The sequence below is a fragment of the Capricornis sumatraensis genome, chromosome X (assembly GCF_032405125.1).
Source record: "Capricornis sumatraensis isolate serow.1 chromosome X, serow.2, whole genome shotgun sequence".
In the NCBI taxonomy this organism is placed as follows: Eukaryota; Metazoa; Chordata; class Mammalia; order Artiodactyla; family Bovidae; genus Capricornis; species Capricornis sumatraensis.
In genome coordinates, this window is record NC_091092.1 from 79,609,343 (window position 1) to 79,635,272 (window position 25,930).

Genomic DNA, 25,930 nt, shown 5'->3' on the forward strand with positions numbered 1-25,930 from the left:
CCAAAGCAGCATTGGGCCTGCTCCAGGCCACCCTCACCATGCAGCCCTTCCCCTCTCCCAGCTGGAAGCTTTTGACTAAAGAAATGACATATCCCAACTCCACTTGGAGAGAGCCCTAAAATGGATTACAAGGAAAATATCCAGTTTTTTTTCTGTGCTCACATGGCCTAGGGAAGACTTCAGGCAGGGGGGAGTCCTGAGGCAGCCCCAGGACTCCCTGCAGTTGGGCCTGTCCGGAGGCTTCCATCCTGAGGCAGAAGCTGGGGAAGGGCCCTGGGGAAGGAAGCAGTCTGACAAAGGCTGTGGCCATGCATTCCCTGCCCTGGCTAGGCTCCAGAAGAGGGCCAAGCACTTCCAGACTTGAGTCCACGGGTTGCAGAAAGAAGGGGGCTATGTGGGACACAGACTGTGCCTCCCTCACCTTGCTGAGTCTGGAGGTTGGGGCCCCCACACCTCAGGAAGGTCGCCTTCCCTCTCTGGACCTCAGTTTCCACATGAGCAGGGTAGAAGGTAGGTTGGGCTAGATTACTTCTAAGGGCCTCTCGAGTTCTTAATTTCTCTGAATCTATTTGCATCCACCAGAAGTTACATAAAACACTCATATTCACACATAGCTCAAACTTTTTGTTCACCTTCAGGGTTCCTAGCCCTTTATTGCTCATCAAAAGAAATTTGGCTCAGGATAGATGAAGGGGGTCCCCAACAGCTGCCTTTTGTGCCAGCTTTGGCTGTTGGAGCCGGAGCAGCTGGCAAAGCCCCCACCATGCAATTCTCCTTCAAACCTCTGTCATCCGCTTGCTCACAAATGTCCTCATCCCATCCTCCATGCTAGCCTCAGCTTTCTAAAGCCATGTTGGTGTAATTCCAGGGGGGTGAATCTAGCTCCACATTCTCTTAAGAGTAAATGACTTCAATAACTTTGCAGCAACAGGGCTCCCCAGCTACCTCTTGCTTCCCTCATCACCCCTCTCCCTCCAGAGCTGCATTTGAAGAGTCACAATGAATAAGAGTCCTGTGTGAATCCTATTTTCCCTCTAATCCCCTCCATACCTAGAGAAGAGGGTTGGTGTCAGAATGCCCTTTAGTGGCACAATTAGGAAGTCTTTTGCTTCCCTCGTCTCATCTAGACCTCTCTTGGGCTTTCTTTGCATCCCTGAGAGATCCTGGTAATACAGAGGTCTCTGTGGTATGGCAGAGATGAGGAGTCACTCTAGCTGTGGGAAGTGACCGGCTCCTTTAACTTGCCTGAAGGGCAACCAGAGGAAGCCCTTGTCCACAGGAGGGGCTCTGTGCCCAATGGCTGGTTCATTGGTTGGTTCTTTCATTGGATGAAAGAACACAAGGGGTACCTGTTCTGTGGGTACTGGAGGCCTGCTGCTTGGGCATGCTACCAAAATACTTCTTCTGAACACAAAAGCTCTAAGGCTGATGGGAGTTTCCCAAAGAAATGGCCTACTCTTTTGTCCCAGAGCCCTTGGCAGTCAAGAGAAAAGGCACGACCATCAAGGAACGAAAATGAGCCTCTCTGGGTTTCTCCCTAGATCCCTCAAGGATTTGGGGTCCATATTACCAGTTTGATTGGTTCTCTCTTAGATTCCAAATTCAAAACAATGCTGGGGAAGAACAGAAGAGCTTCACAGTCAGACCTGGTTGAAAGCCCCAGGTATGACTTAAATTGGGTGAGATCCTGCTCAAAGCACTCAACCTCTGAGCCTTGTCTAAATGATGGGGTTGGTAATATTATCAGTGGAGATAGGGAAAATACAAACTTTAAGGAAAGGTTCTCATCAGATTCTGCTGAGGACTGTCTAAGGCACTTTATAGGATCTGGGGTCAAACACATGCCTCAAGCTTGCCTCATCTGGGGTGGGAAGGCTATCATTAGCAACCAGATAATGGTGGAGAAGCTCACTCCCTCTTGCTCTGATCCTTGAGGGGCCAAGCAGCATAGTTTCTTAAAAAACGGAGGCACAGTAAGGAAATGAGTACCAATTGTTCTCGGTGGATTTCAGCTGCCTGAAGGACCGTACTCCCTTTCTCTGCAGAAGGAAATTTGTTCCAGGAGTGAAAGCAGCAGATTCTACAAGACTGGCTCTCTCAGGTTTGGGCTACAGACCCAGCACCCAGACTGGGCCCAGACAGTTAGAAATAAGACCCTTGCATGATCCTATCACATGATTCGATGGGAAGCTTGAGGGTGGGGGAAAGGTGTCTTTGGGCCTGACTAGAGGGCACAAGCCTGCCCATTGCCTAGATACTGCCTCCTCTTGAGTCTGGATTCAGGGAAGCAGCACTGGAGTCCATGGAGACTCTTCTGTGCTGTGGTTTTATTGAGCCAGAGAGAAGAAAGGGAGTGGTACGTGATTAGTAGGGCATCAGCTGTTGTCCTTTCAGACAAGGTCTACGCTAATGACCACTTGGATTGCAATACACGTGAAGAAAACCCTGTCCTATTCCCAGCTCTTACTCTTTCTGGGTCTGATAAAAAGCTCTCCCTTGCTCATGCCCAGGGTCAGTCTAGGGTTTGGGAATTTTAGTAGGCTAGCTTGGCAGCTGCCTAGATACTAGAATTTGAAGGCACTTTTGGAGGTCATCCAGTTCAACTCTTTGCCCCCAGACATAACTTGACTAGATGAATATTGGTGCTGCTTAATACATGGATAACTTCCTTTGTGCCCAGGTAATCTAAAGAGTATCTCAGACTCACACAAACACAGGTCCCGGGATAGGCACCAGTCTCAGACAGAGGTAGGCTCTGGCGAGGAAAAAAATGGGAGTTCTCACCAGGCTGGGAAAGGGACAATTGTGCAGGGATCTGGGCAGTTTTCTGAGCTTGAAGCACAGCTGTAAACAAAGTGAAAGACACGTGGCCCCAAGCATGGCCTCTGGTTCTTATACAGGCAGGTGTATGGCCATGCCCTGCAAATGCTTCAAGAGAAAGCAAAGCTTCTCTCCCCAAAGCCCCGCCAACTGCTGGCACACGGATCAGTGAGAGTGGGAAGACCATCTGGCAGGCTTCTCCCCTGGTTTCTGTAACAAGCGCCTGCATTTCCCTCCTTGCCCCTCTCCTTAGGCTGCAATGTTACCATCCCACCCTACACGCACCCTTCGAGGTCAAAGGCTTGCCCCACAGTTTGGGCTGTACTGTTGCTACTTCTCGCCTGCTGCCTAAGCCCCTCACTTTAGTGCAACAGAATGACACCAGGGACCTTGAGGTTATAGTCATGCTAGAAGCAGTCAATGGGGAGCCAAGGAGGAAGGTTCTGCTTCACACCAACCCTGGGGCTTCATCAACTGTCCTGTTCACTCCAGGTCATTCTGGAGAGTCAAGTTGGCCTTGTCATCTTGGAATTACTGGGGAATAAATAGCACTGGGAAATTTTTCTCTGCGGCTGTGACACCCACATACCTCATTCCACAGCAGCACTTAGAGGTTCTGGGAGTCCTAGCTCCCTAACCTGGGGTAGGGGCATGGGCAGGGGCAAAACGAGGTTGGAGGGATCTAGGATGCAGGGGCCTCGCCCAGCCTGATGGCCCCGAAGAAGGTGGTGTGCTTGCTCATGTTGATAGAGATGTCAGCGTGCACCATCTTCACGGCGATCTTCTGCCGGGCTTTGAGGAGGCAGACACCTGCTGTATAACAAGTGTTGTAGTTGGTTTTGCCGGTCTCAATACTGCGGGTGCACTGCAGGAAGGGCTTCTCGTCCACCACCACCTCATAGCTGGCAAAGTCAGTGAAGTTGATGTAGTATACCTGGGGGAGAGGCAACAAGAAGGGATTGGGGGCGAGCAGAAGGAGAGGGTGGGGCCCTCCCTGGTGACCAGTAGACAGGACCCACTCATGCGAGCTGCCACTGTGCCTCGTGAAGGGAGCAGTGCCACCTGAAGACACGCTAGTCAGACCACAGGACAGGTGGGGCGACAGGCTTATTCACTGTCCTGCCTCCCCTCCATTGGGCTCAGGGAGCTGGAAACCTTCCTTTCAATAGCACATGGCCGGGGAGACTCTGCAAGGTGAATGAGCCAGGCCTCATTCATCACTTTACCTCCCCTAGCTCCCGACCCCGCCGGCTGCTCTCTTTGGCCCTAGTGTGAAGCACAGTTCTCTTCACACACTAGGAGCTCGATCAGTGTTGCAGACACAAATGACTATGAATCAATTTTCAATTTCTAGCCTTAGGAACTATTTGTAGATAAACTTAGAAGTCATTGATTCCCCTAAGAGGGCGCAGGAGCAATTTGTGGGTTCTTCAGTTCTTTCTGCTTATAGCCCCCCTCCCCTGCTGCTGAATTTCTCACTGATTCTCCCAGTGCCCCTTGGTCCTCTCGTCTACTGATAGAAGAACAGGTCCAGAGAGATGGAGAGAGATCCGTCACATAAGAGATAAAGAACGTGGATGGGCAAAACTAACTTTACTTGGCGAACAGAAAGAAGTGCTAAGCTGTGTTCAGTAGCATGACATCCAGGGGATTTGCCCAATTTGCGTGGGGTCCAAGGTCTGAGCCCACCCCCCATTCTAACCCAGGGCAGGCCCAGATAATTAATTTTTCTCTTCATCACTACCTTATCCATCACACCCCACCCCAAGCTTTGATCCCCACCCCACATCAAATGGCACTTAGGACAAATGTCCCATAGGACATTGGGATCATACCTCTGGGTTTTGGGACACCCATCTGTCACCCTAAATGACTCTAAGAAAGGTTGCTCCCTCCATAGACTGTTTAGAAGGCAGCAGCACATTCAGGTGTTAGGACTGCCAAAAAATACATAAATTTTATGTTTTAAAAATGAATTAAGAAAAATCTTTGGGTCAGGACCCAAGCTGTGTCAGGATGTTTGGTGGGCTCAGCAAATGCTCGAGGACCCACCTTCTCTGACTACTCTCCTGGGAGACCCTTCTGCTGGCTTTGTCGTCTTTCTGTCTATCTGCCTGCTTGCCCCTCACCCCACAGAAGCCCCAGCCTCAAGGCTCATTCACCTCTAGCTCTGAGGAGACACACTATTGGAGACACAACAGGGTGGAAGTGGATGGGCACTGGCCGACCTGGGAAGTGAGCCCTGGGCTGGGACAAGGACACAAACAGAGGGAGGAAAGTGCTGGGACAGAAAAAAAGGGAGACTAAAGAAGCAAGAATAACAGAGAAGCAGAAGGTAGAGAAACAAATGGAAGAAAGAGGAAGGAAAGACAGAAATTTTCCTGAGGTGGAGAGAAGGTCCGGAAGAGCACTCTTCATTATAAAGCCAGTGGTGTGGGGAGGGAGGGGTTCTCAGCAACCCTGGAACTGACTTTTAAAAATATACTGAGACAGAGTTCGGTTTTGGCAGTAGAACCAAACAGCTCAGCGGGGAAGCTAGGGCCTGGGGCCCTGCAGGAGCGGATCAGATGGCAGGGTGTGGGAGGGGCCTCTTTTCAGTTTTCAATCATATCTGGCTAAGGAAAAAACCCCAAACAGCCCCTTCTGTCTCTCCTCCTTCCTTTCAACTCCCTCCCCGAGTGGGTCTTCCCTCCTGCCGGGGTCCAGCCCCGGTGGATCCAGGGAATTCGAAGGGTGGACGGCGTTGGCGTGGAAAGACTTGTTTATTTATTAATATAAGATTAGATTAAGAAACTATAGTGTAGTAGGAAGATTAAGTGGAGGAAGAGGGCTGAATAGCTTGGTTTACGCGGAAGATCAATAAAATTCCAGACAAGGAATTTGCACAATCTACGTTGGGCCACCGGCGCCCGCTTGAATATCTAAGGGTGCCTCGCCTTAAGCTCCCTTTCGCGCGGGTCTTTACAGCCAGGGCAAATAAGTAGACCTGGCGAGCCTCTGCGCCCCAGATGGAAATTCAGCCTGAAATTAAAGTAAAGAGCAGAGAGAGGGAAAGGGAGAGAAAATGAGAGAGAGAGAGACACGGGGGGAGCCAGATTCCCCAGAAACCAGGCCGAGAGACTAGTTCGAGAGACTGGTCCGAGAAGCTGGTCCCATCCTTTATTGTTCAGAAGGCTTTTTATACTTTTGATAAAATATGGAGATCAATGGGTGACACAAAATTATGTAGCGTTCGCAGCCCAGACTCTTTCTATACATCATTTTGTATACAAAAGGTCTCAGGTGATTTGCATTATCTTCTGGCCAAGAGGCTTGTTAACACTTTTTGGCTCTCTTCCTTAATGAATGTTAGTTTTGTTTCCCCTGAAGTGTTTTTCTTTGATCTGCATCTCCTTAAAGCGCTAAAGTTACATCTCTATAGAACAAAGGCGCAGTGGGTTATAACAAAGAAGGTACTTAACTCAAAGATCTAATGTTGCTAATACAAGGTCTACTACTTGTTTTTCTATATACCAACTATATCTAAAAACAAAGGATATGAAAATTTGGCAGCAAGCATTGACTCAACAAATGAAACTTTTAATCAGTCCTATTCTAAAGATTTTGACTCTTCGGAAGCCCCTACATTCCTAGGATGTTTTAAGCTTTAGGAGGCCTCAAACAATCACATGCGCAGCTGTACGAGTCCTGCAGGCAGGTTAGAAAGCCATCAGAGGGGTATTTGGATTGAAACACTCTTTCAAATGCAGAAGACTAAAGCCCTGAATTGACTTTTTCCAGAAAATGTCAGAAGAGTGGAAAAGCAGAGCACAAAAGCTGGCAGATTTTTGTTGGGGTACATGCTTAGGAATTTCCAGAGGGGTCCCTGAAGTCTGAGCACGCCTTGCATATGTCAGCTTCCTTCCTCATGACCTTGTCACGGGCGGGATTCCTCACACTGGCTCCCAGCACCCTCCAACCCCCCAACCCAGGACTTCAGCCATTGGCTGGTCTGGGCTGGCTCCACAGTGCCCCTCTGTGGCATGCAAAGGATCTGCATTCTGGATATAAGAGTTAGGCCTGAGACCGTACTCACTTCTACCTGACTATAGATGAAGTAGGTGCCGTCCACCAGTACCTCCAACTCCCCGCTGCGGGGGTGTAGTTTAAACACCTTGGGGTTCATGGTGATGCGAGACCAGTCATTGAGTACTCCACCTGAAAGATCTCAGTATGAGAGAACGGCAGTCACTCAGTACATGTCAGAATCATCTGGGCAATAGAAACAACAAATATCAAGCTGTACACAACCCCCACCCCCATTGCGATATAACCCAGATAGCCCAGGAGGCCAAGCTTTAAGAAGAACATTCAGAAGCAGAGAAAGCGGTCTGTTTGTAAACTGGCAGCCAGGCCTACTTCAGGCCCCTGGGGTCTGTATGTCCTTTCTCTTTCCTTTTCTGACTTCTCTGTCTGGAAGGATCTTTAACCAACATCTTCCAACTGCAATTGGGGGTGGTTGGTAAGAAGAGGGTGGGCATGCTGCCCTATTTTCTTTGTTGTTCTGAGACCTGCACAGGCAAAATCCAGACACTGAGGGGCAGGCTAGGTCTTATTATTCCATTTCATCTCACCAGCCATAGCTCCTGAATCCCTATTTCTTCTTGTCCTTAACAGATTCCTTTTTATAGTTCCTCCAAACTCATTTCTTTCTGGAAAGTCTCCATGGGCCCCCAGTAAACCACTTGGCCCAAGGATCTGTCTACTCAGAGAACTTTAGGGATCAGGGTTGTCAGACTTCATGGCAGCCAGACAAGGAACCTCCAGTAATAGGGCCATGTAGGGCAGAGGGATCTTTATGAAAGTGAGGGATCAACTGCCACGCAGCCCTAGAACCAGCCAAATGGATGGAGAGGGTGTCAGAGCACGGAGGCACTGCTGCAAAGCATTTCTCATTAATACTCCATTGCGAGTGGAGAGGCATGTGAGGCAGGAAGAAGGGCTTCCCTTTCCATTCTGTAGCAAAGGGGATGTTCCTTCCCACCCTAAGAGGAGGGAGTTTAGGCTTGGGAGACTTTTCCCTTCAAAACCATCCATTCTTAGAGATGAAGACATAAAGAACAGATTTGTGGACATGGGGGTGTGTGTGCAGGGGGGACGGAGGGGGTGGGATAAATAGAGAGAATATACACTACCATCTGTAAAATGGATAGCCAGTGGGAATCTGCTATATGACTCAGGGAACTCAAACCAGGGCTCTGTGACAACTTAGAGGGCTGGGACGGGGTGGGAGGTAGGAGAGAGGTTCAAAGGGAGGGGATATATGTACACCTACGGCCGATTCATGCTGATGTATGACAGAGACCAAAACAATATTGTAAAGCAGTTATCCTTCAATTAAAAATAAATTAAAAAATCCATTCTTCATCCAAGAAAACATGTTTTGAAAGTCCATCCTTGGCTAGTCTCGGGAGGTCTGCCTTTCCGAGGTGTGAGGAAAAGGTGCCCATCTTCCCTTGAGGTGATAAGCAGACGGGATAGGAGTTCAGAGGAGACGCTCTGACTCTGTCCCTCACAGACGACCATTCGGCAGGAAATCTTCTACTCCTGACCCCTCACTCTTGATTCTGCTGGGACTAAAGATCAGCATAGACTACTACTGGGGATTGGCCCAGAGGGGTCGGCACTAGTCTTGTTGTATGATGGGAGCAAAATCAGTAGCTTCTGGCATAACACTGAGGCCACCCAAACAAATCTATTTCCTGACTGTCTCACTCTTCCCTGAATAGATGGTGATCATGGCCTACCCAGTGTCCTGGGTCTCAAGGCACTTGGTCCCAGCAGGACAGTTTGGGTTTTGGTGCCATTCTGTTCTTACTTATGTTTCTGAGGCAATGAAGTCAGGCATCCATGTGGCAGTCCAAGAGGTACCCAAGCCCAGTCACTAAGGAAGCAGAGCACAGCCAGTTCAGGACTGACTGGGTTCTTAGAAGCTGTTGTCCCCATGCAGCAGGTTTCTGATGCTTCATTTACTGCTTTTGTACTCACAGCCCCTCCCTTCTACTCTGAGCTCTGTAAGCATCTGGCATCTTGGCTGGCTTGCTGCTTCCTGAGGCTCCTGGGGGTTCATGCATTTTAGGCTTTGTATACCCTGGAGACTGGACATTATTTCAAAGCACTGTTCTTTAATGAATGTTCATGTCTCTTTGGGAAGAAAATGAAGCTAATCACTCAGTGGAGTATACACACACATCACTGAAGTAGCATAGTCCAGTGGAAAGAGTCAGAGAGATGTGGTTTTGAATCCCAGCTCCTACTCTTAATGGAAATCTTGGGCCAGTTAATTAACCTTTCTGAGTTTCAGTTTCTGTCTTCGTAGAAAGGAGCTAATGCCTACCTTTGTTGTGAGGATCAAATCAAATCAAAGACAAAACTCTAAAGTACCATACAAACGTAAGGCAGTAGATTTATTATGGTGTTGTCCGATCTCTCTGGCACTCTTGCTTCCCTACCTTTGAAATGCAGGGATTACATTAAACGTAGGATTTCTAACCTCCTTCAACCCACCCCCTTTTTTTGTAGACACTAGCATCTCATACTTCCTACAGAGTCTAACATGCCCCCCACTTCCCTGAGAGAAATGCCCCTCCACCCTAGACCCATCACACAAGAAGATTTGATTTTATATATTTCTACTTTCTATAATTTGTATTGTGAAAATGTTGATCAAACTATACGTATTCCCAATGGTGACTCTGATTCAGCCTCCACTTTCCAAGAATCCTTGGTTTAGACAATGTCTCAAGTCCCTTTCAGCTTCTTCTTTTTTTTAGTCTGTGCTTCTAACTGCAATTTGTAGTAACCAGTCTGAGGGCAAGCAATTACTTGAAACAGCCAGCAGAGGGCAAAATGGAGTAGAGAATGGCCCCTAGTGTCAAGGGTACCTTCGAGGTCTGGGAGGAACTAAGCTGGGTGGTTATTTGAAGGCTGTGGGTAAAGGTGGTGGCAGGAAAAAACTCTTCTTAGGGAGAGAGCCTACTTTGACTCTTACCATTCTTGACTTGAATCGCTGACCCTTGGCCCTGTAGATGCACCACGGCTGGCTGGGAGGATGAGAAGGACAGAGAAAGCAGTCACTGTGAGAAATGGCTGCTTGCTCAGCCACCAGTTGCCACCTTCTAGTCTTCATTTGTATCCCAGTTCTGACCCCTCTCCCCTGTCTTGGGATGCGAGTGGCCACATTTCTACTAGAGGGTAATATGATTTTATAGCTCTGCCAAATGTAATGCCTCTGAGCCTCATTTCCCTGTGAAATGGGGATTCTGAGAATCTCTGTCTGGCTTCTCTCACAGAGATGTCTGAAGATCAACTGAGGTGACGAATATAAAATACCCTGCAAGCCATCCAGCACCGTGCAGCTGTGTAGATTGATTGCTGTGGCCAAACAGCTGTAGTGAGAGAAGCCGTGATGAGACAAGGCGAGGCAGTGGAAACTGCCAGTAGAGATGGATCAGGAAGCTCAGAGACTAGGGAGGAGCCCTTCAGGCTGTGAAGGCAGAAGGCCAGGCTGGGCTTGACCTGGAACTGGTTGGCTGATTTTCAAGAACATATTCTTAAACTTCTAAGCTGCTGACGTCAGGTGGTTGGAATGCCGACAAGGTGTCTGGTGTAGTTGGGGAGGCCCAGGACCAGGTGAATAGACCTCATTGACAGCTCATGTCAGCTGACTATTGGGCTTGGCTGTGGTGACCCTCTGTCTCCTAGGGAATGGGGAAAAATAGCCACAGCTCAGTTCTCTTGCTAAAAGCAGGCCCTGGGGCAAAGTTATTCTATTCATGGGAGGGGGCTGTGAATGAAAAGCCCCTAGAACCTCCAGGGTCTCCTCACAAAAGAAAGCCTCAGCAAACTTAGCAGGGAGCAAACTCAAGGGTGGCTCAGGCCTGTGGCCTTCCCTTGTTCCCAGCAAGACAGCAATTCCCAGCCAACCTGGTTTTCTCGAGTTCCAGCTTTATCAGCAGCACCTGCAAAATAGGACAGGCCAGTCAGAGGGCATGCTCTGTCTACTTGCTTCTCTTCATCTAGGCAGCCAATGGCACTGAGCTTTTGCTCCCTGTCTGAGCCAAGCCAGGCTCAGTCTGAGCCTTTTGCCAAGCATCAACTGAGCCTTATTTTCCACGACTCAGAGCTGGAGGGAGTCAGGGTTCGGGGCTCTGGAGTGGGAGATGACACCCCTTTCTTCTCTGACTTGTCCCTGACCTGCATCTTCAATGCGCCCAGCACCCAGCAGGAAACTGGCCTCTCGCCAACAATGGCCCAAGGCAAGTGCCACTGAGCACCCATGGTGACAGAGGAGAGTGCATTCCTGCCACCATGGGACCCCGAGACAATGGTACTTGCTTCTCTAGCCTTTTGTTCTCTTTCTATTAATTTTCTCTGTAGAATGCATTGCCATTTGTACACATCTTGTTCTTTAATTGTCATTCTCCTCCTGCACGACATAAATTCCACGAGAACTGGAACCACTAATCAATATATCTCTTGCACATAGAAAGTATGCAATGACTATTTGTAGAAAGATGGGATGAAAAAAAATTCCAAACTGCATTTCTTGGGGCCACAATGACACTGATTAGCTCTGTTTGAACTACCAGTCAAAGAATATGAGTCTTGTGGCAGTATTCTTGGACCCAGAGAAATCAGCTGTGAAGAGTCCATTTCTGTAAAAGCCCCAAGATGAGGGGAGCAGGAGAAGGAAACAGCAGCTGACCTAAGCCCCGGCAGTCTGACTCCTGTCAACTCTGATTAGGCAGGTTTGGATCTGCATCTGTGCCTTTGGGATGGCCTTCTGGGCCCAAGGGGAAAGATGCAAAGAGGTTAAATGCTATTCAAATGGGCAACGTGGTAGGGGAAGGATGTAGCACAGTAAGCACTTGGTTCCTCAACAGACTGGTCTTGGTGCCTGTGTCTGCTTCTTCCACAGCCTGGGTGACTCATAAGTTTCCAACTCCTTGATTATCAGTGACTACTGGTCTAGCTCTATGGGAAAGGCATTTCAGAGTTCAGGGGATGAGACTACTCTACGGCTTGTCATTCTGTCCAGCCCCCAACATTCCTCTCCATGTTGTTGTTATTGTTCAGTCGCTAAGTTGTGTCTGACTCTTTGTGACCCCATGGACTGTAGCCCACTGGGCTCCTCTGTCCATGGGATTTCCCAGGCAAGAATACTGGAGTGGGTTACCATTTCCATCTCTAGGGGATCTTCCTGGGCCAGAGATCGAACCTGCATCTCCTGCATTGGCAGGTGAGTTCTTTACTTGGGAGCCACTAGGGAAGCCCATTCCTACCCTTTGCCTTTTTCTAATCAAACATCAGTATGTGAAGCTAGATGCTGGAAATCGGGAGACAAAATCCACAGGTCAAGAACAGGTATCTCTTCCTTGACAGGTTGGTATAAATATGAAGTTAGAGCAAGGCAGGCCCTACTGACTTGTTCAATTCCTAGCTCTTCACTGAGCTAGGAGACCACACGCCATCAGTCGTGTCTGACTTTTTGCGACCCTAAGGACTGTAGCCCACCAGGTTCCTCTGTCCATGGGATTCTCCAGGCAAGAATACTGGAGTGGGTTGCCATGCCCTCTTCCAGGGAAGCTTCCTGACCCAGGAATCAAACCAGTGTCTCTTACATCTTCTGCATTGGCAGGCAGATTCTTTACCACTAGCACCTCCTGGGAAGCCCCATAAATAAGAAGTTAGAGCAGGGCAGGCTCTACTGGCTTGTCCAATTCCTAGCTCTCCACTGAGCAAGGAGACCACATACCATCATTTTAAACTCCTCTTGGGATCTCCTGCTCCTGTTCTATTAGAGAACTTTTAAGGAACCTAGGATGGTGGAGAGATGGAGGAACTCACCAGAAGGTCCTTGGAGGCCAGGGGGTCCTTGAGGACCAGGAGGACCTGGAGGGCCGGGTGGTCCCATAACAGTTGTTCCTGGAATCCCAGGAATCCCTGGAATCCCTGGGGGTCCTTGGGGTCCTGGAGGTCCTGGAGGTCCTGGGGGGCCATTGGGTCCAGGAGGTCCTGCCTTCTTTCCTGAAAGATGAGATTCGGTATCACATTTATAATTACTGACTGAGTGTACTGTCAGGAGTTCCACAGCTTTCTCATGACACAAAGTTGGCCCTCCGGGAGTTCCTGCTCTTAAAGAGGTGGATACTGTTATCACACATCACACACACACACACTTTGTTTCATGAATCAGCATTTACAGGCTGGGTTTGAAGAAATAATGACCCTCAAGGAATTTGGTCTTGTGTGGAAACAGACACAGTCACAGGACAGTAGAAATGTTGCATTAACTGTAGGGACAAAATGCTGGAGAGGTCAGGAAGCTTAAAAAAGGAGGTTACCGTTTGGCCAAGTCCAAAGGATCAGAATCACCAAGTGTGGGCTACTTTTTACAATTGAGAACTGGGCTACTGTTGCAGAGCGTGGCTCTCATGTTTACTATCCAGGTTGGTGGGCTTGATGTGGATGAGGCTAGCAAGCTCGGAGGCCAGCTTGACCTTAGGATGACTATCAGCTCCAGGAAGGCTTCCTCTAGGAGTCAGGATGTACAGGGACTTGAGCTAGGATGAGGCTGGAAAGTAGAATTGGAAGGAGTCTGGGAAGATGAGAGGTGGTGGGGGGAGGGAGGAGAGAAAGAGAGAGAGAGAAGGCTCAAGTAACATAAGGAAAGAAGGGGTAGTGGAGACCAGAGGGAGCTGAGTTATGGAGGAAGCAGCAGGCAGGTTTTGCTTTCTCAGCTCACCTCTCTAAACCCTATTTTTAAAGAGCTCTGGGAAAGGAAATTCTGCAGAATCCCTTGGTAACATGTTCCAATGTTTATCACCCCCTCACTGTTAGGAAGTTCTTCTGTATACTGAACTGAAATTCCTCCTGTGGAAGTTTAAGCTCTTATACTATCGTTTGTATAGGTAGAAAAGAATAGTTGCCATCATACAGACAATAACCCTAATGTGCTCAAGGACATTAAGTCACCTATCCACTTCTATTTTTATAGGCTAAATAATCTAGCTTCCCAGAGTCTTCTTTCCTCAGAGGCCCTATTCTTGAATGTATTTATTAATCAAGCCACCAGATCCTCCCCATTTCCTCCTTGCTCTCTTTTCAGAGCAGTCTCAACCTTCTATTCCACATTCCAGTCCTTCCCATATTCCCACCAGAACTATGTTAACCAGGTTCTAACTGTGGCCTTGAACTGAAAGCTCCAGTCCTTCCTGTTTACCTCCTCTCCTCTGTGCAGTCCAATTCAAGAACTGCAGGTGGTCACAGGAGGGCGGCTGCTTCCTCACTTCCCTGCCTTTTCACAGTCTTGTAGAAGTCCCAGGAATGGGAGCCTTTCCCCAGCCTCCATCGTGGTGTCTTCACTTGTGATATTTCTTCCTTTAAAAATATAGCCCCGTCAAGTCTCACTTAAATACCTCTTTCCTGACACTGCCTTCTGGCTTCCTGGACTCGCAGACTAGAGAATCCTGTTCTGATTCATCAGGTTCTCTTTTAAGGAGAATGCCACACTCAAGAAACCCAATCCCCATGGCAACGCCACTCAAGAGGTCAGTTGTCCATGTCTAACCACATCTGCATTTACAATGAAACACCAAGGTCATTGTGGGGCCCCTTCCCCAGGGAGGAAAGTAAGGAAAGTACAGAGAGCTTTTCTCCCAGGAAGAGGCAGGAGTTTTAGCATTTTCCCTGCACTTAGCAGCAAAAGATTGAATCTGCCCAGTTACGAGATCTAGCCAATTTTAAGATGCTGAACAGGAAAGCCATCTCCCTTCAGATTTGGGCAGATTCCAAGTCAGGCTTATTCAGTGCCCAAGTTTCAATTCCACCTAGTGTAGTGGAAAAAACAGGGAATCTGTAGTCGGAAGATAAGTCTGTAAGCCTCAGCTCTGCCATGGACATATACTTTGGGCAAATTCCTTCTTCTCCCTGAGCCTTAGTTTCTCCATCAGTGAATAAGGAGCTTGGCTTCGATGATTTCTGTTTCCTGGCAAGACTGAGGTTCCACAAGGAGGACTGACTTGCCCCTGAGACTCAGGAGACCTCCCTAGTTGATTATAAAGGCTGCTTCTCTCATTCTTTTCTGGGTGGCACAGACACATGGGATGGTACATAGTAGGCTGTCTCCTGTCACAGAATTTCTAGGCCTAACAGTGATTTTTGAGCTAGAGGGGGTTCTGCGGGTAGTGTGAACTTCGGTATCAATACGGTGAGTCTCCTGTGATTATTAATGTAATTTTGGAAGAATCAGAGCCAGAAACTCCTCTAGTGAAAGAGAATACTGGTTGAAGTGTAAACCGAGAATGTTCACTTATGAAAATGCTAGAAGGAATCTGGGAAATAGCTCCTTCTGGGATCTAGTTCTGCAGCTGGTGGTCTTTGCTTCTCTGCAACCAGGTTTAGGCAAGTGCACTTCTCATCTTTGCATCCTTATAGAAAATTGGCCCAGAGAGAAGCATGCACAAAATGACCCCTGGCCTAAGAGGATGACTTTAGAGTATTGCATTTCTTCTCTGGATTTCCTTACTTTAACAGAGCACTTCATGATGCAAAAGCCCAGAGACTTTTGTACGTATCAAGTTACCCTGTGTAGTCTTAGATGGAAGAATACACATATTTTTTTAGTGACACTCAAATTGTTGACAGAGTGAACTAAGAGTGGGGAGAGAGAGTTATGGGAGGGGGAAAATTCCATTAAAGGATGGACATGAAATGAACAAATCAATTTACCTCTTCAGGCACGTGCCTACTCATTGTATCCAAGGAAATCCATATTAAATGGCTTCTAAATCACTTTTAGCCAAAGCAAATGTTTAAGGCCCATGTGCATTCTATTCCCAATAATGGCCCATGTACCAGGTAGTAGTGCTGGGCAGCGATTCGAGTCACTACCAGAAGCTTTGGGATCTCCTGAGTCTGTAATTCCAGAGCTTCTCACCTAGACAATTGCCTTCTATTACCACTGCCAAGAGTGTTCTCTCGGGGTCATCCCTTGGCTGACACTGAACTGGGTGCTGTTCCCCACCACATGTATGTCCTGTATGTGGGTAAATCACTAGCCTACTTGCTGTTTCCCCAGATATGACGTGTTCTTTCATACCTCTGAGACCTGCCAGTTCTCTTTGCTAGAACGTTCTTCCCCTTCTCTTTTCCCCCCTCATCCTTCAAAGTCCAGGTTAGATAATATTTCCTCTGAGATGTGGTACCTCACCCCCCAGGGAGAACTACTTGTTCTTTCTCTGTGCTCTCCCAAGCACCCTGCTCATGCTTCTGTGATTGAATTTTTAAATACTATAATACAATTATTTGTGTGTTCTTCCATGATTCCAACTACACCGGGAGATTTTGGAGGGCAGAAACCATTCATCTTCATCTCTGTATCTCAGTTGATGCTTATTCACTGTCTAGTGAATGAGTGAGTAGGAAAAAACCCCTAGTAGCTATCATTACAAAATACTCTTGAGGCTACCTATTAAGAAAAAAAAGAAGTCGCCCCTGGGCTCATGTTAGGAGCAGAGGGTGTCATTGTCCAGGCCAGGGGAGATTTCTAGGTTTGTTAAAGTTTCTGTCTTAAAGGGATCTGACAAGAACAGAAAACTACACACTTGAAAGTCAAATTTACTTTCTTAAAAGACAGAATAGCTCACTGAATGCCCAGGCCCCACAGAGAAATGTTTCTTCACTGATTCCAGTTCTCTGGCTATTTCCCAATTTTGCTCAGCTCAGGTCCTCAGGGGCCAGGCCACTCCTCAGCCTCTATCCAACAGGGACACAAGTTTCCCATGTGAGCCATAGCACCTCAAGCCACTGGAGTACCCTAGTGCCCAGAGAAGTGTCAGGAGGCAGCTGAAGCCAGTGTTTTTGGGTCTAATCTAGGGTTGATAATATATTCTATAAAGCTCCAGAAATGTTAACAGAATTATTTCACTTAGAATATTTTAATGAAAAAATCATAAATTTCACTCTATTTTCCTCCCAGGTCAGAACACAAAAACAAATAGGTACTTAAAACTGGTTTCAAGGTTGGGTTTCTTAGACCGAAAGGGTGAACCATATTGCCTGGTCCTGTCTTTTGGAACCTATCTGTCATTGGGTTCTTCTTTTCAAGCAGGCAAGCTCTTGTACAAACTCGTGGGTCATTCCCATTGCAAGTACACTGGAGACTTACAGACTCAGCAATAGTACAATGGATCCGCTCAACTAGAAGCTTCTTGGAAAAGACTAAAAGGTCAGGGTACTACTATAGCCAAGTTTTTCCATCATAAAGAATATACTGAAATGCCAGAGCAAGAAATATCTTCCCTGACTACTTGAAAAATAGGCGAGGGATAGCTTTTAGGCCAAAATAGAGGGTACTGACATCTCTCAGGACATCATTCATACCTGGTCATTGATTTGGTAAAGGAGTGGAAAAAAAGAGAAAAGAGAAGGTCAGGGGAAAGAGTAAGGGAGAATGAAGGAAAGAGAGGTAAAATGAATTGTATGGAAGAGGGAACAAGAAAGAAAAGCAAAAACAACTTTTATAAGTTGCTAAGAAGCAATTCTATCTTTAATAGATTATCACTGAAAAATGATAGATATTTCTTATTCCCTGGAAACTATAGTACTCAAGAAGATCACATGTGACTGAGTAAAATAATGGACAAACAGCACTGAAAGAGTATAAAAATCCTTCTCCCTTGATTTTTTTCTTCTAATTTTAGAAAAGACACGAAGGCAATTTTATAAAATCAAGAGATTGACTTACCCTTTTTCTTGTTTTTAACAGGACCTATTAAAAGAAAAAATGGATATTTGAGTCACTGCAAATTAACAGATAGTGTATATTCTTCAAGATGTTCACAGGAGGGACCACTAAGAAACTGCAAATTTGAGGGAGCCCCAAGCTGAGGGTCAGGTTATTGGCAAGGCATCTAACAACTATCAGACCTCCCCAATCTGTCTCTGACTGTTGTAACAATAAAGTTACAAGGAAGATTCTTTCCTAGGGAGAAAAATCTTTCAGGCTTAGTCTTTGGAGTGGGGGAATGAGTACTTCTCCATAAAAATGAAATGTCCAGAAATGCAGAACTCAACAACCTTAGGACAGCATTCCATTAGTTGTGCAAGTCCTGAGACACACATTCAGGTCAGGAACTGATATGAAATCTCGTGTTGAAGCTTGAACGAAAAAAGGGTCATTTTCATGGAAGGAGCAGAGCAGTAGCAGTTTACTTTTTAGTCCCTTCCTTGCCGTTATTTAAATTGTTAGTTATACAAGTAGTGCAGCCATAATACATTCACATGGGGGCCACATGAACTCCAACTGTAATTTATCATAAGTTAACAGACACCTTAAAAGAAGTGTCAACAGTTACACCAACAATGAAATCACAAGCATGTTCTGGGGAATTACTTCTAAAGAAAACAACTCTAATCAATTGAGGGCACTCAGAAAACCCAAGGCTTTTCTCATACAGTTAGGTAACAATCACTCCTCAGACATACACAGTTTAGCTGTCTCTAGACGTGCAGGCATGTTTTTCCCTACTGGGGACACAATTCACTTCACTCTGTAGGGGGATTTCGTTTTCTTTAGATGCAGGTATTTGAAATCTGTTCCAAACTCCCATGAAGACTCTAATGGACCACATTAAACCCCTGTCAGTGCCCTCAGGAGCTCACAAGAAGAACATCAAGCATTTGCTGTATATTGTTTTATAGACTATGAAACATATTTCCATCTGTCATATTATTTTATTCTTGCAACAAGCCTGAATGATCTTTACTAGTAAGAGCTTGCTCTACCAGAGATTCTGTCTAAGCAGACTCAATCAGAAGTCATAGTCTCTAACTTGGAGGGCTGCCAGTGTGGCCATCAGTCCCTTGAAAACTGATGTCTGTGTAGACTTTCCTGGCAAAATAATTTCACATGCAACTGCAGGTATTATTATGTGCAGGGAATGTTTATGGTTGGGTTTAGCAACCTGCTGCATTTAAGGTCATGATCCTCCATTCTTCTATCCTCATTTTTTCTCTCTCTCCTCCCAGTTTCTTTACTGCCTATCTTTTATGTTTGTTTTTAACAGCACTGAGACTGTACAGAGGTTCTGGCAAGGAAGCACAGCTAGACAGATATTACTAAATAAGAGGCAGCTTGAGAAGGGCCACCTTCTTGAATAAGAAAGCTATTTGTGGAAGGATTTACATAGAAAGGCCTAATCCCATCAACCAGCTACCAGCTAACTAGTTGGTTACCTCAGCCTGGGAGACCAGTGAGACGACAGCCATTGCAGACACTGCCCTCATAGACAGACTGTGTTAGCCCTGGCCAAGCTTCGGACCATTTTAGCTGGTTAAAAGGTTACTACTGTTACACTGTGGGCTTCCCTGATAGCTCAGTTGGTAAAGAATCCGCCTGCAATGCAGGAGACCCCAGTACGATTCCTGGGTAGGGAAGAGCCACTGGAGAAGGGATAGGCTACCCACTCCAGTTGTTGGGCTTCCCTTGTGGCTCAGCCAGTAAAGAATCTGCCTGCAATGCGGGAGACCTGGGTTCCATCCCTGGGTTGGGACGATCCCCTGGAGAAGGGAACTGCTACCTACTCCAGTATTCTGGCCTGGAGAATTCCCTGGACTGTATAGTCCATGGGGTTGCCAAGAGTTGGACACGACTGAGTGACTTTCACTTCACCGTTACATCAGACTTCGAAGAAGGCTTTGAGAAAATTAGATGATCACCAGGCAACCAGTCTTTACTGAGCATGCCAAGGAAGGAAGAACAGTACATAATGAAACAAGTCTATTCTCAGAGAACTTACAGTTGAATGGGAAAGTACTAAAAGGGGGAGACTTAAAGAATTATACTGGTTAGTTGAGGAAAAAAAAAAATTCCTGGAGGAAGTTTGACCGAAGAAGGAAAAGGAGGGAAAGGGAAGTTAAGAATTTTTTATTAACTTCTATTATTTTTATACCAGAAATATCTACTTATTACACATATATAAATGCATGCATATATTCATACATAGAAAAGAGGAGCAAAAAGGAAAAAATAGCTTTAAAAAACTACTCACAAACAACCCTTATTAACACTTTATGTATATCTAGAAATTTTTTATGCATATAAGTAGGTATTTTCACAAAATGGGATCTTGTTGCTTGATACCTATCTTCTATGTCAGTAACTACATTTCTACATTGTTATTTTAAATTTGGATACATCAGCATTACATAGGTAACTCTTTGTATTTTTTCTGGTTCTTTCATGATTTCATTTTTGTATTTAAATCTTTTAATTAATCTGGTATAGATTTGGTATATTGTGTGAGGTAAGTTCAGTTCAGTTCAGTCGCTAAGTCATGTCTGACTCTTTGTGACCCCCATTGACTGCAGCATGCCTGGCCTCCCTGTCCATTACCAACTCCCGGAATTTATTCAAACTCATGTCCATTAAGTCCGTGATGCTATCCAACTATCTCATCCTCTGTCATCCCCTTCTCCTCCTGCCTTCAATCTTTCCCAGCATCAGGGTGTTTTCAAATGAGTCAGTTCTTCACATCAGGTGGCCAAAGTATTGGAGTTTCAGCTTCAACATCAGCCGTTCCAATGAATATTCAGGACTGATTTCCTTGAGGATAGACTAGTTGGATGTCCTTGCAGTCCAAGGGATTCTCCAGAGTCTTCTCCAACACCACACTTCAAAAGCATCAATTCTTCAGTGCTCAGCTTTCTTTATAGCCCAAAGCTCACATCCATACATGATTACTGGAAAAACCATAGCCTTGACTAGACAGACCTTTGTTGACAAAGTAATGTCTCTGCTTTTTAATATGCTGTCTAGGTTGGTCATAACTTTTCTACCAAGGAGTAAGCAACTTTTAATTTCATGGCTGCAGTCACCATCTGCAGTGATTTTGGAGCCCCCCAAAATAAAGTCTGACACTGTTTCCCCATCTATTTCCCATGAAGTGATGGGATAAAATTTTTATCTTTATTTTCTGAAATGGTCATGGTGTGAAGAGGGCTGAGAGCTACAGGTGCTCAAGGCCCATCTTCCACTTGATTCTATCTGCTCAGTGAACATTTGGCATATCCCTTGAAAAAAATGAGGATGAATAAGTATAGACAAGATTATCCTTAGATTGTATCACACTTCCCATAGGTGCTAGTGAGTACATCATTTCAACAATATAAGAAGGAGTTCCTTCTTTTTCTAATATAGCTCACCATAGCCAGTAAATAATTCTTATGAGTTTCAGCATGGTCCTATACGTCCTGGTTCATTTTTTTAATTAAAAAAATTAATTGAAGGAAAATTGCTTCACAATATTGTATTGGTTTCTGACGTACAACAATGAAAATCAGCCTAATTATACATATATCACCTCCCTCTTGAGCCTCCCTGGAGAAGGCAATGGCACCCCATTCCAGTACTCTTGCCTTAAAAATCCCATGGATGGAGGAGCCTGGTGGGCTGCCGTCTATGGGGTCACATAGAGTTGGACATGACTGAAGTGACTTAGCAGCAGCAGCAGCTTGAGCTTCCCTCCCTTTCCCCCAAGTTCTGGTTCTATATCAACCATTCTCATTTCTTTTGCTCGAGGTCATTGTGGTTTTCCATCTTCTAGAGAGAAAATACCAGGGAGCTAGAACTATCCCGTTAGATATGAATACCTTGACCTAGAGCAAAAGCAGTAACCTCTGCTCTGTTCTGTATGTTTTTAGATATGTTGACTTATTTTCTCTATATGCTTCAGAACCTTTTACATGCCTACTCAGAGCACTATTGGTGTCACATGTCTGTTTCCATGGTAACAGGCTAATTTCTCTATCATTCTAATACCCTCTATTTGGAACCATCATGGTTTCTACAGGCAAAATCCACAAATACATCAGAGTAGGACAGACAGGTGTATAGTCGCTGAGATTGCTTTTATAGGAGTAAATATTAGATTTGACAGGGTTTGATTAATGTGGACAAGCTATTTGCTCTGATATTAAGAAAACGGAGTCTTGTAACCGCATCAGGGCCATGGAAGCTGGCAGCAGTCCTAGCCTGAGTCTGGTTCTTACTCAACCACAAACTGATCATAAGGCAAGTGTTCCATTTTATTCTGATTCTTTAACTTCTAAATTAGGGAATACTTTGTACACTTTGTCTCTATTCAAACCTAGGATTCTGATGAAGATAAATGATATTATAATTAAAGTTAGCATTTATTGAATATATATGAGCCATGCACTGTGCTAGATGCTTAGCATATCTCATTTAGGTCTTATAACAATCTAGCAAAGTAGGCATTATTATGCTTATTTTATAGATGAAGCGATGGATTAAATTAATTGCACACGGCTTCTACATATTTTCAGGTAAGTTGAAACTTCAAAAAGATTCATGTTTTTCTAGATGTGCCTTGAAATTAAAACACAAACGTATATAGTTCCAATTTGTGGTTTCACACATCAAGTTCTTAGAAGCCATCACTCCCATAGTCACAATAAGAAAAAAGCTGAACAAACTTAAAATCACTACTTCTTAGATCCATCAGAGAAGTGAGATCCCCAGGCAAACTGCTGTTCTATAAGATGGAGAGACAGACTAGTGGACACAGAGACTTATAGCCGACTAGGAATAGAAGCCTGTACCCAAAGTCAGTATCAGTAAGAACACTTTAAAACTATAATCAAAAGATTGCTAGATTCTCAGTGTGGACCAAGTAGATCAAGGGATAACAGTCCTCAGAAGGTTCAGTCTTAGGGGGTTCCCCACACTTTCATGTGTTTTACTTTCAAGAGCACTACCAAGTTCTCACTATGCAACTGGAGAAAAATACTCTTGTGCCTCTAGCAAGGGGAGAGGAAAGCAGCCATCTTGAAATATATCTGGACCTCTCTATTATCTTTAACAAGGTCTGCCCTCAAGGAAAACTTTTATCAGAGTCTAACTGACTGAGGTTTTACCAGAGGCAAAACCTGACGTGGGGGATAGGAAATGCCCAACTCAGTTCAGCGCAGTTCAGTTGCTCAGTCATGTCCGACTCTTTGGGACCCCATGGACTGCAGCAGGCCAGGCCTCCCTGTCCATCACCAACTCCCGGAGATTGTTCAAACTCATGTTCATTGAGTCAGTGATGCCATCCAACCATCTCATCCTCTCTGTCATCCCCTTTTAATCCCACCTTCAATCTTTCCCAGCATCAGAGTCTTTCCCAGTGAGTCAGTTCTTTGCATCAGTGGCCAAAGTATTGGAGCTTCAGCTTCAGCATCAGTCCCTCCAATGAATATTCAGGATTGATTCCCTTTAGGATGTATTGGTTTGATCTCTTTGCAGTCCAAGTGACCCTCAAGAGTCTTCTCCAACACCACAGTTTTAAAGCATCAATTCCTCAGTGCTCATCTTTCCTTATGGTCCAACTCTCACATCCATACATGACTACTGGAAAAACCATAGCTTTGACTAGATGGACCTTTGTCGGCAAAGTAATTTTTCTGCTTTTTAATATGCTCTCTAGGTTGGTCATAGCTTTTCTTCCAAGGACCAAGCATCTTTTAATTTCATGGCTGCAGTCACCATCTGCAGTGATTTTGGACTCCCCAAAATAAAGTCTCTCACTGTTTCCACTGTTTCCCCATCTATTTGCCATGAAGTGATGGGACCAGATGCCATGATCTTCGTTTTCTGAATGTTGAGCTTTAAGCCAACTTCTTCACTCTCTTCTTTCACTTTCATCTAGATGCTGTTCAGTTCCTCTTTGCTTTCTGCCATTAAGGTGAAGGTGGTGTCATCTGCATATCTGAGGTTATTGATATTTCTCCCAGCAATCTTGATTCCAGATTGTGCTTCATCCAGCCTGATATTTTTCATGATGTACTCTGCATATAAGTTAAATAAGCAAGGTGACAATATACAGCCTTGACATACTCCTTTCCCAATTTGGAACTAGTCCATAGTTCCATGTCCAGTTCTAATGTTGCTTCTTGACCTGCATATAGATTCCTCAGGAGGCAGGTAGGGTGTTCTGGTATTTCCATCTCTTGAAAAAATTTCCACAGGTTGTTGTGATCCACCATCAAAGGCTTTGGCATAGTCAATAATGCAAAATAGATGTTTTTCTGGAATTCTCTTGCTTTTTCTATGATCCAATGGATGTTGGCAATTTGATCTCTGGTTCCTCTGCTTTTTCTAAATTCAGCTTAAACATCTACAAGTTCTCTGTTGAAGCCTTGCTTGGACTTACCAAGATGGCAGAATAGAAGGATGTGCACTTATCTTTTCCTGCAAGAACTCCAAAGTTGCAACTTGCTGCTGAACAACCATCTACAGGAGAATGTTGGATCCCACCAAGAAGAGATACCACACTTTGAAGGGCAAAGAAGAAGCCCCAACAAGAAGGTAGGATGAGCCAAATTGCATTTAGAATCAAACCCCGTATCCACCAGGGATGCTTAGAGGGCTCAAACAAAACCTTGTGTACACCAGGAACCAGAGACCCCACTGAGTCTGAGTCAGACCTGCCTTTGACTGTTTGAGTGTCTTCTGCGGAGGCACGGGTCAGCAGTGGCCTGCTCCAGGGACAGGGGCTCTGGCTGCAGCAGACCTTGGTCATGCAGTATGTGGCATAAGCCCTCTTGGAGGAGGTCACCATTAGCCCCACCATAGAGCTGCCAGGCAGATGACCCACAAACTGCAGAACAATTATACCAAAGAAATTCTTATACTGTTAAGAAAGCTTTAGGACCCACAACAGATTCCCAACCTGGGTTTCCAGCAAAGTGACTGAGAACCCCCAGGGAATTTGACTTTGGAGGCCAGTGGGATTTGATTACAGAATATCCACAGGACTGGGGAAACATACTCTTGCAGGGCACAAACAAAGCCTTGTGTGCACCAGGAGCCAGGAGAGACAGTGTCACCATAAGAGACTGAGCCAAACGTGCCTGTGAGTGTCCAGGAGGTCTCCAGTGGAGGTGTGAGTCGACAGTGGCCTGCTGCAGGGTGAGGGACACTGAACACAACAGTGCGTGCACAAATCCTTTTGAAAGAGGTCATTAACCCTACAATAGTTGCCCTCATCCAAACCACAGGAAGGGAACACAGCCCCGCCCATCAACAGAAAGCTGGACTAAAGATTTACTGAGCATGCCCTTAAATGATGCTGTTAAAGTGCTGCACTCAATATGCCAGCAAACTTGGAAAACTCAGCAGGGGCCACAGGACTGGAAAAGGTCAGTTTTCATTCCAGTCCAAAAAAAAAGGCAATGCCAAAGAATGTTCAAACTATTGCACAGTTGCATTCATCTCATATGCTAGCAAAGTAATGCTTAAATTTCTCCAAGCCAGACTTCAAGAGAACAACTTCCAGATGTTCAAACTGGATTTAGAAAAGGCAGAGAGGAACCAGAGATCAAACTGCCAATATCTGATGGATCAAAAAAAGCAGTTGAGTTCCAGAAAAACATCTACTTCTGCTTTATTGACTATGCCAAAGCCTTTAACTGCGTGGATCACAACAAACTATGGAAAATTCTGAAAGAGATGGGAAAACCAGAGTACCTTACCTGCCTCCTGAGGAAGCTGTATGCAGGTCAAGAAGCAACAGTTAGAATCAGACATGGAAAAATGGACTGGTTCCAAATTGGGAAAGGAGTATGTCAAGGCTGCTTATTGTCACCTTGCTTATTTAACTTATATGCAGAGCACATCATGTGAAATGCCAGGCTGGAGGAAACACAAGCTGGAATCAAGATTGCTGGGAGAAATATCAATAACCTCAGACATGCAGATGACACCACCTTCACCTTAATGGCAGAAAGCAAAGAGGAACTAAACAGCATCTAAATGAAAGTGAAAGAAGAGAGTGGAAAAGTTGGCTTAAAGATCAACATTCAAAAAACGAAGATCATGGCATCTGGTCCCATCACTTCATGGCAAATAGATGGGGAAACAGTGGAAACAGTGAGAGACTTTATTTTGGGGGGCTCTAAAATCACCGCAGATGGTGACTGAAGGCATGAAATTAAAAGATGCTTGGTCCTTGGAAGAAAAGCTATGACCAACCTAGAGAGCATATTAAAAAGCAGAAAAATTACT

General features: G+C 45.5%; 1 protein-coding gene across 4 annotated transcripts in view; it reads right to left on the bottom strand.

Moving 5' to 3' along the window:
• Positions 1–3,502: 3,502 nt before the first annotated feature.
• EDA (ectodysplasin A) overlaps positions 3,503–25,930 on the bottom strand; it is a 344,750-nt gene continuing 322,322 nt past the window's right edge. Inside the window, exons 3-8 of one of the 4 annotated variants that reach the window (XM_068962824.1) lie at positions 17,609–17,632; positions 12,709–12,888; positions 10,786–10,820; positions 9,851–9,902; positions 6,902–7,017; positions 3,503–3,754 (exon numbers count right to left, since the gene is read on the bottom strand). In XM_068962824.1, the coding sequence (XP_068818925.1) occupies positions 3,503–3,754; positions 6,902–7,017; positions 9,851–9,902; positions 10,786–10,820; positions 12,709–12,888; positions 17,609–17,632 (659 nt within the window). Of the gene's footprint in view, positions 3,755–6,895; positions 7,027–9,850; positions 9,903–10,785; positions 10,821–12,708; positions 12,889–17,608; positions 17,633–25,930 lie in introns of all 4 variants that reach the window. The other 3 variants (XM_068962823.1, XM_068962822.1, XM_068962821.1) reach the window with 3 other exon arrangements.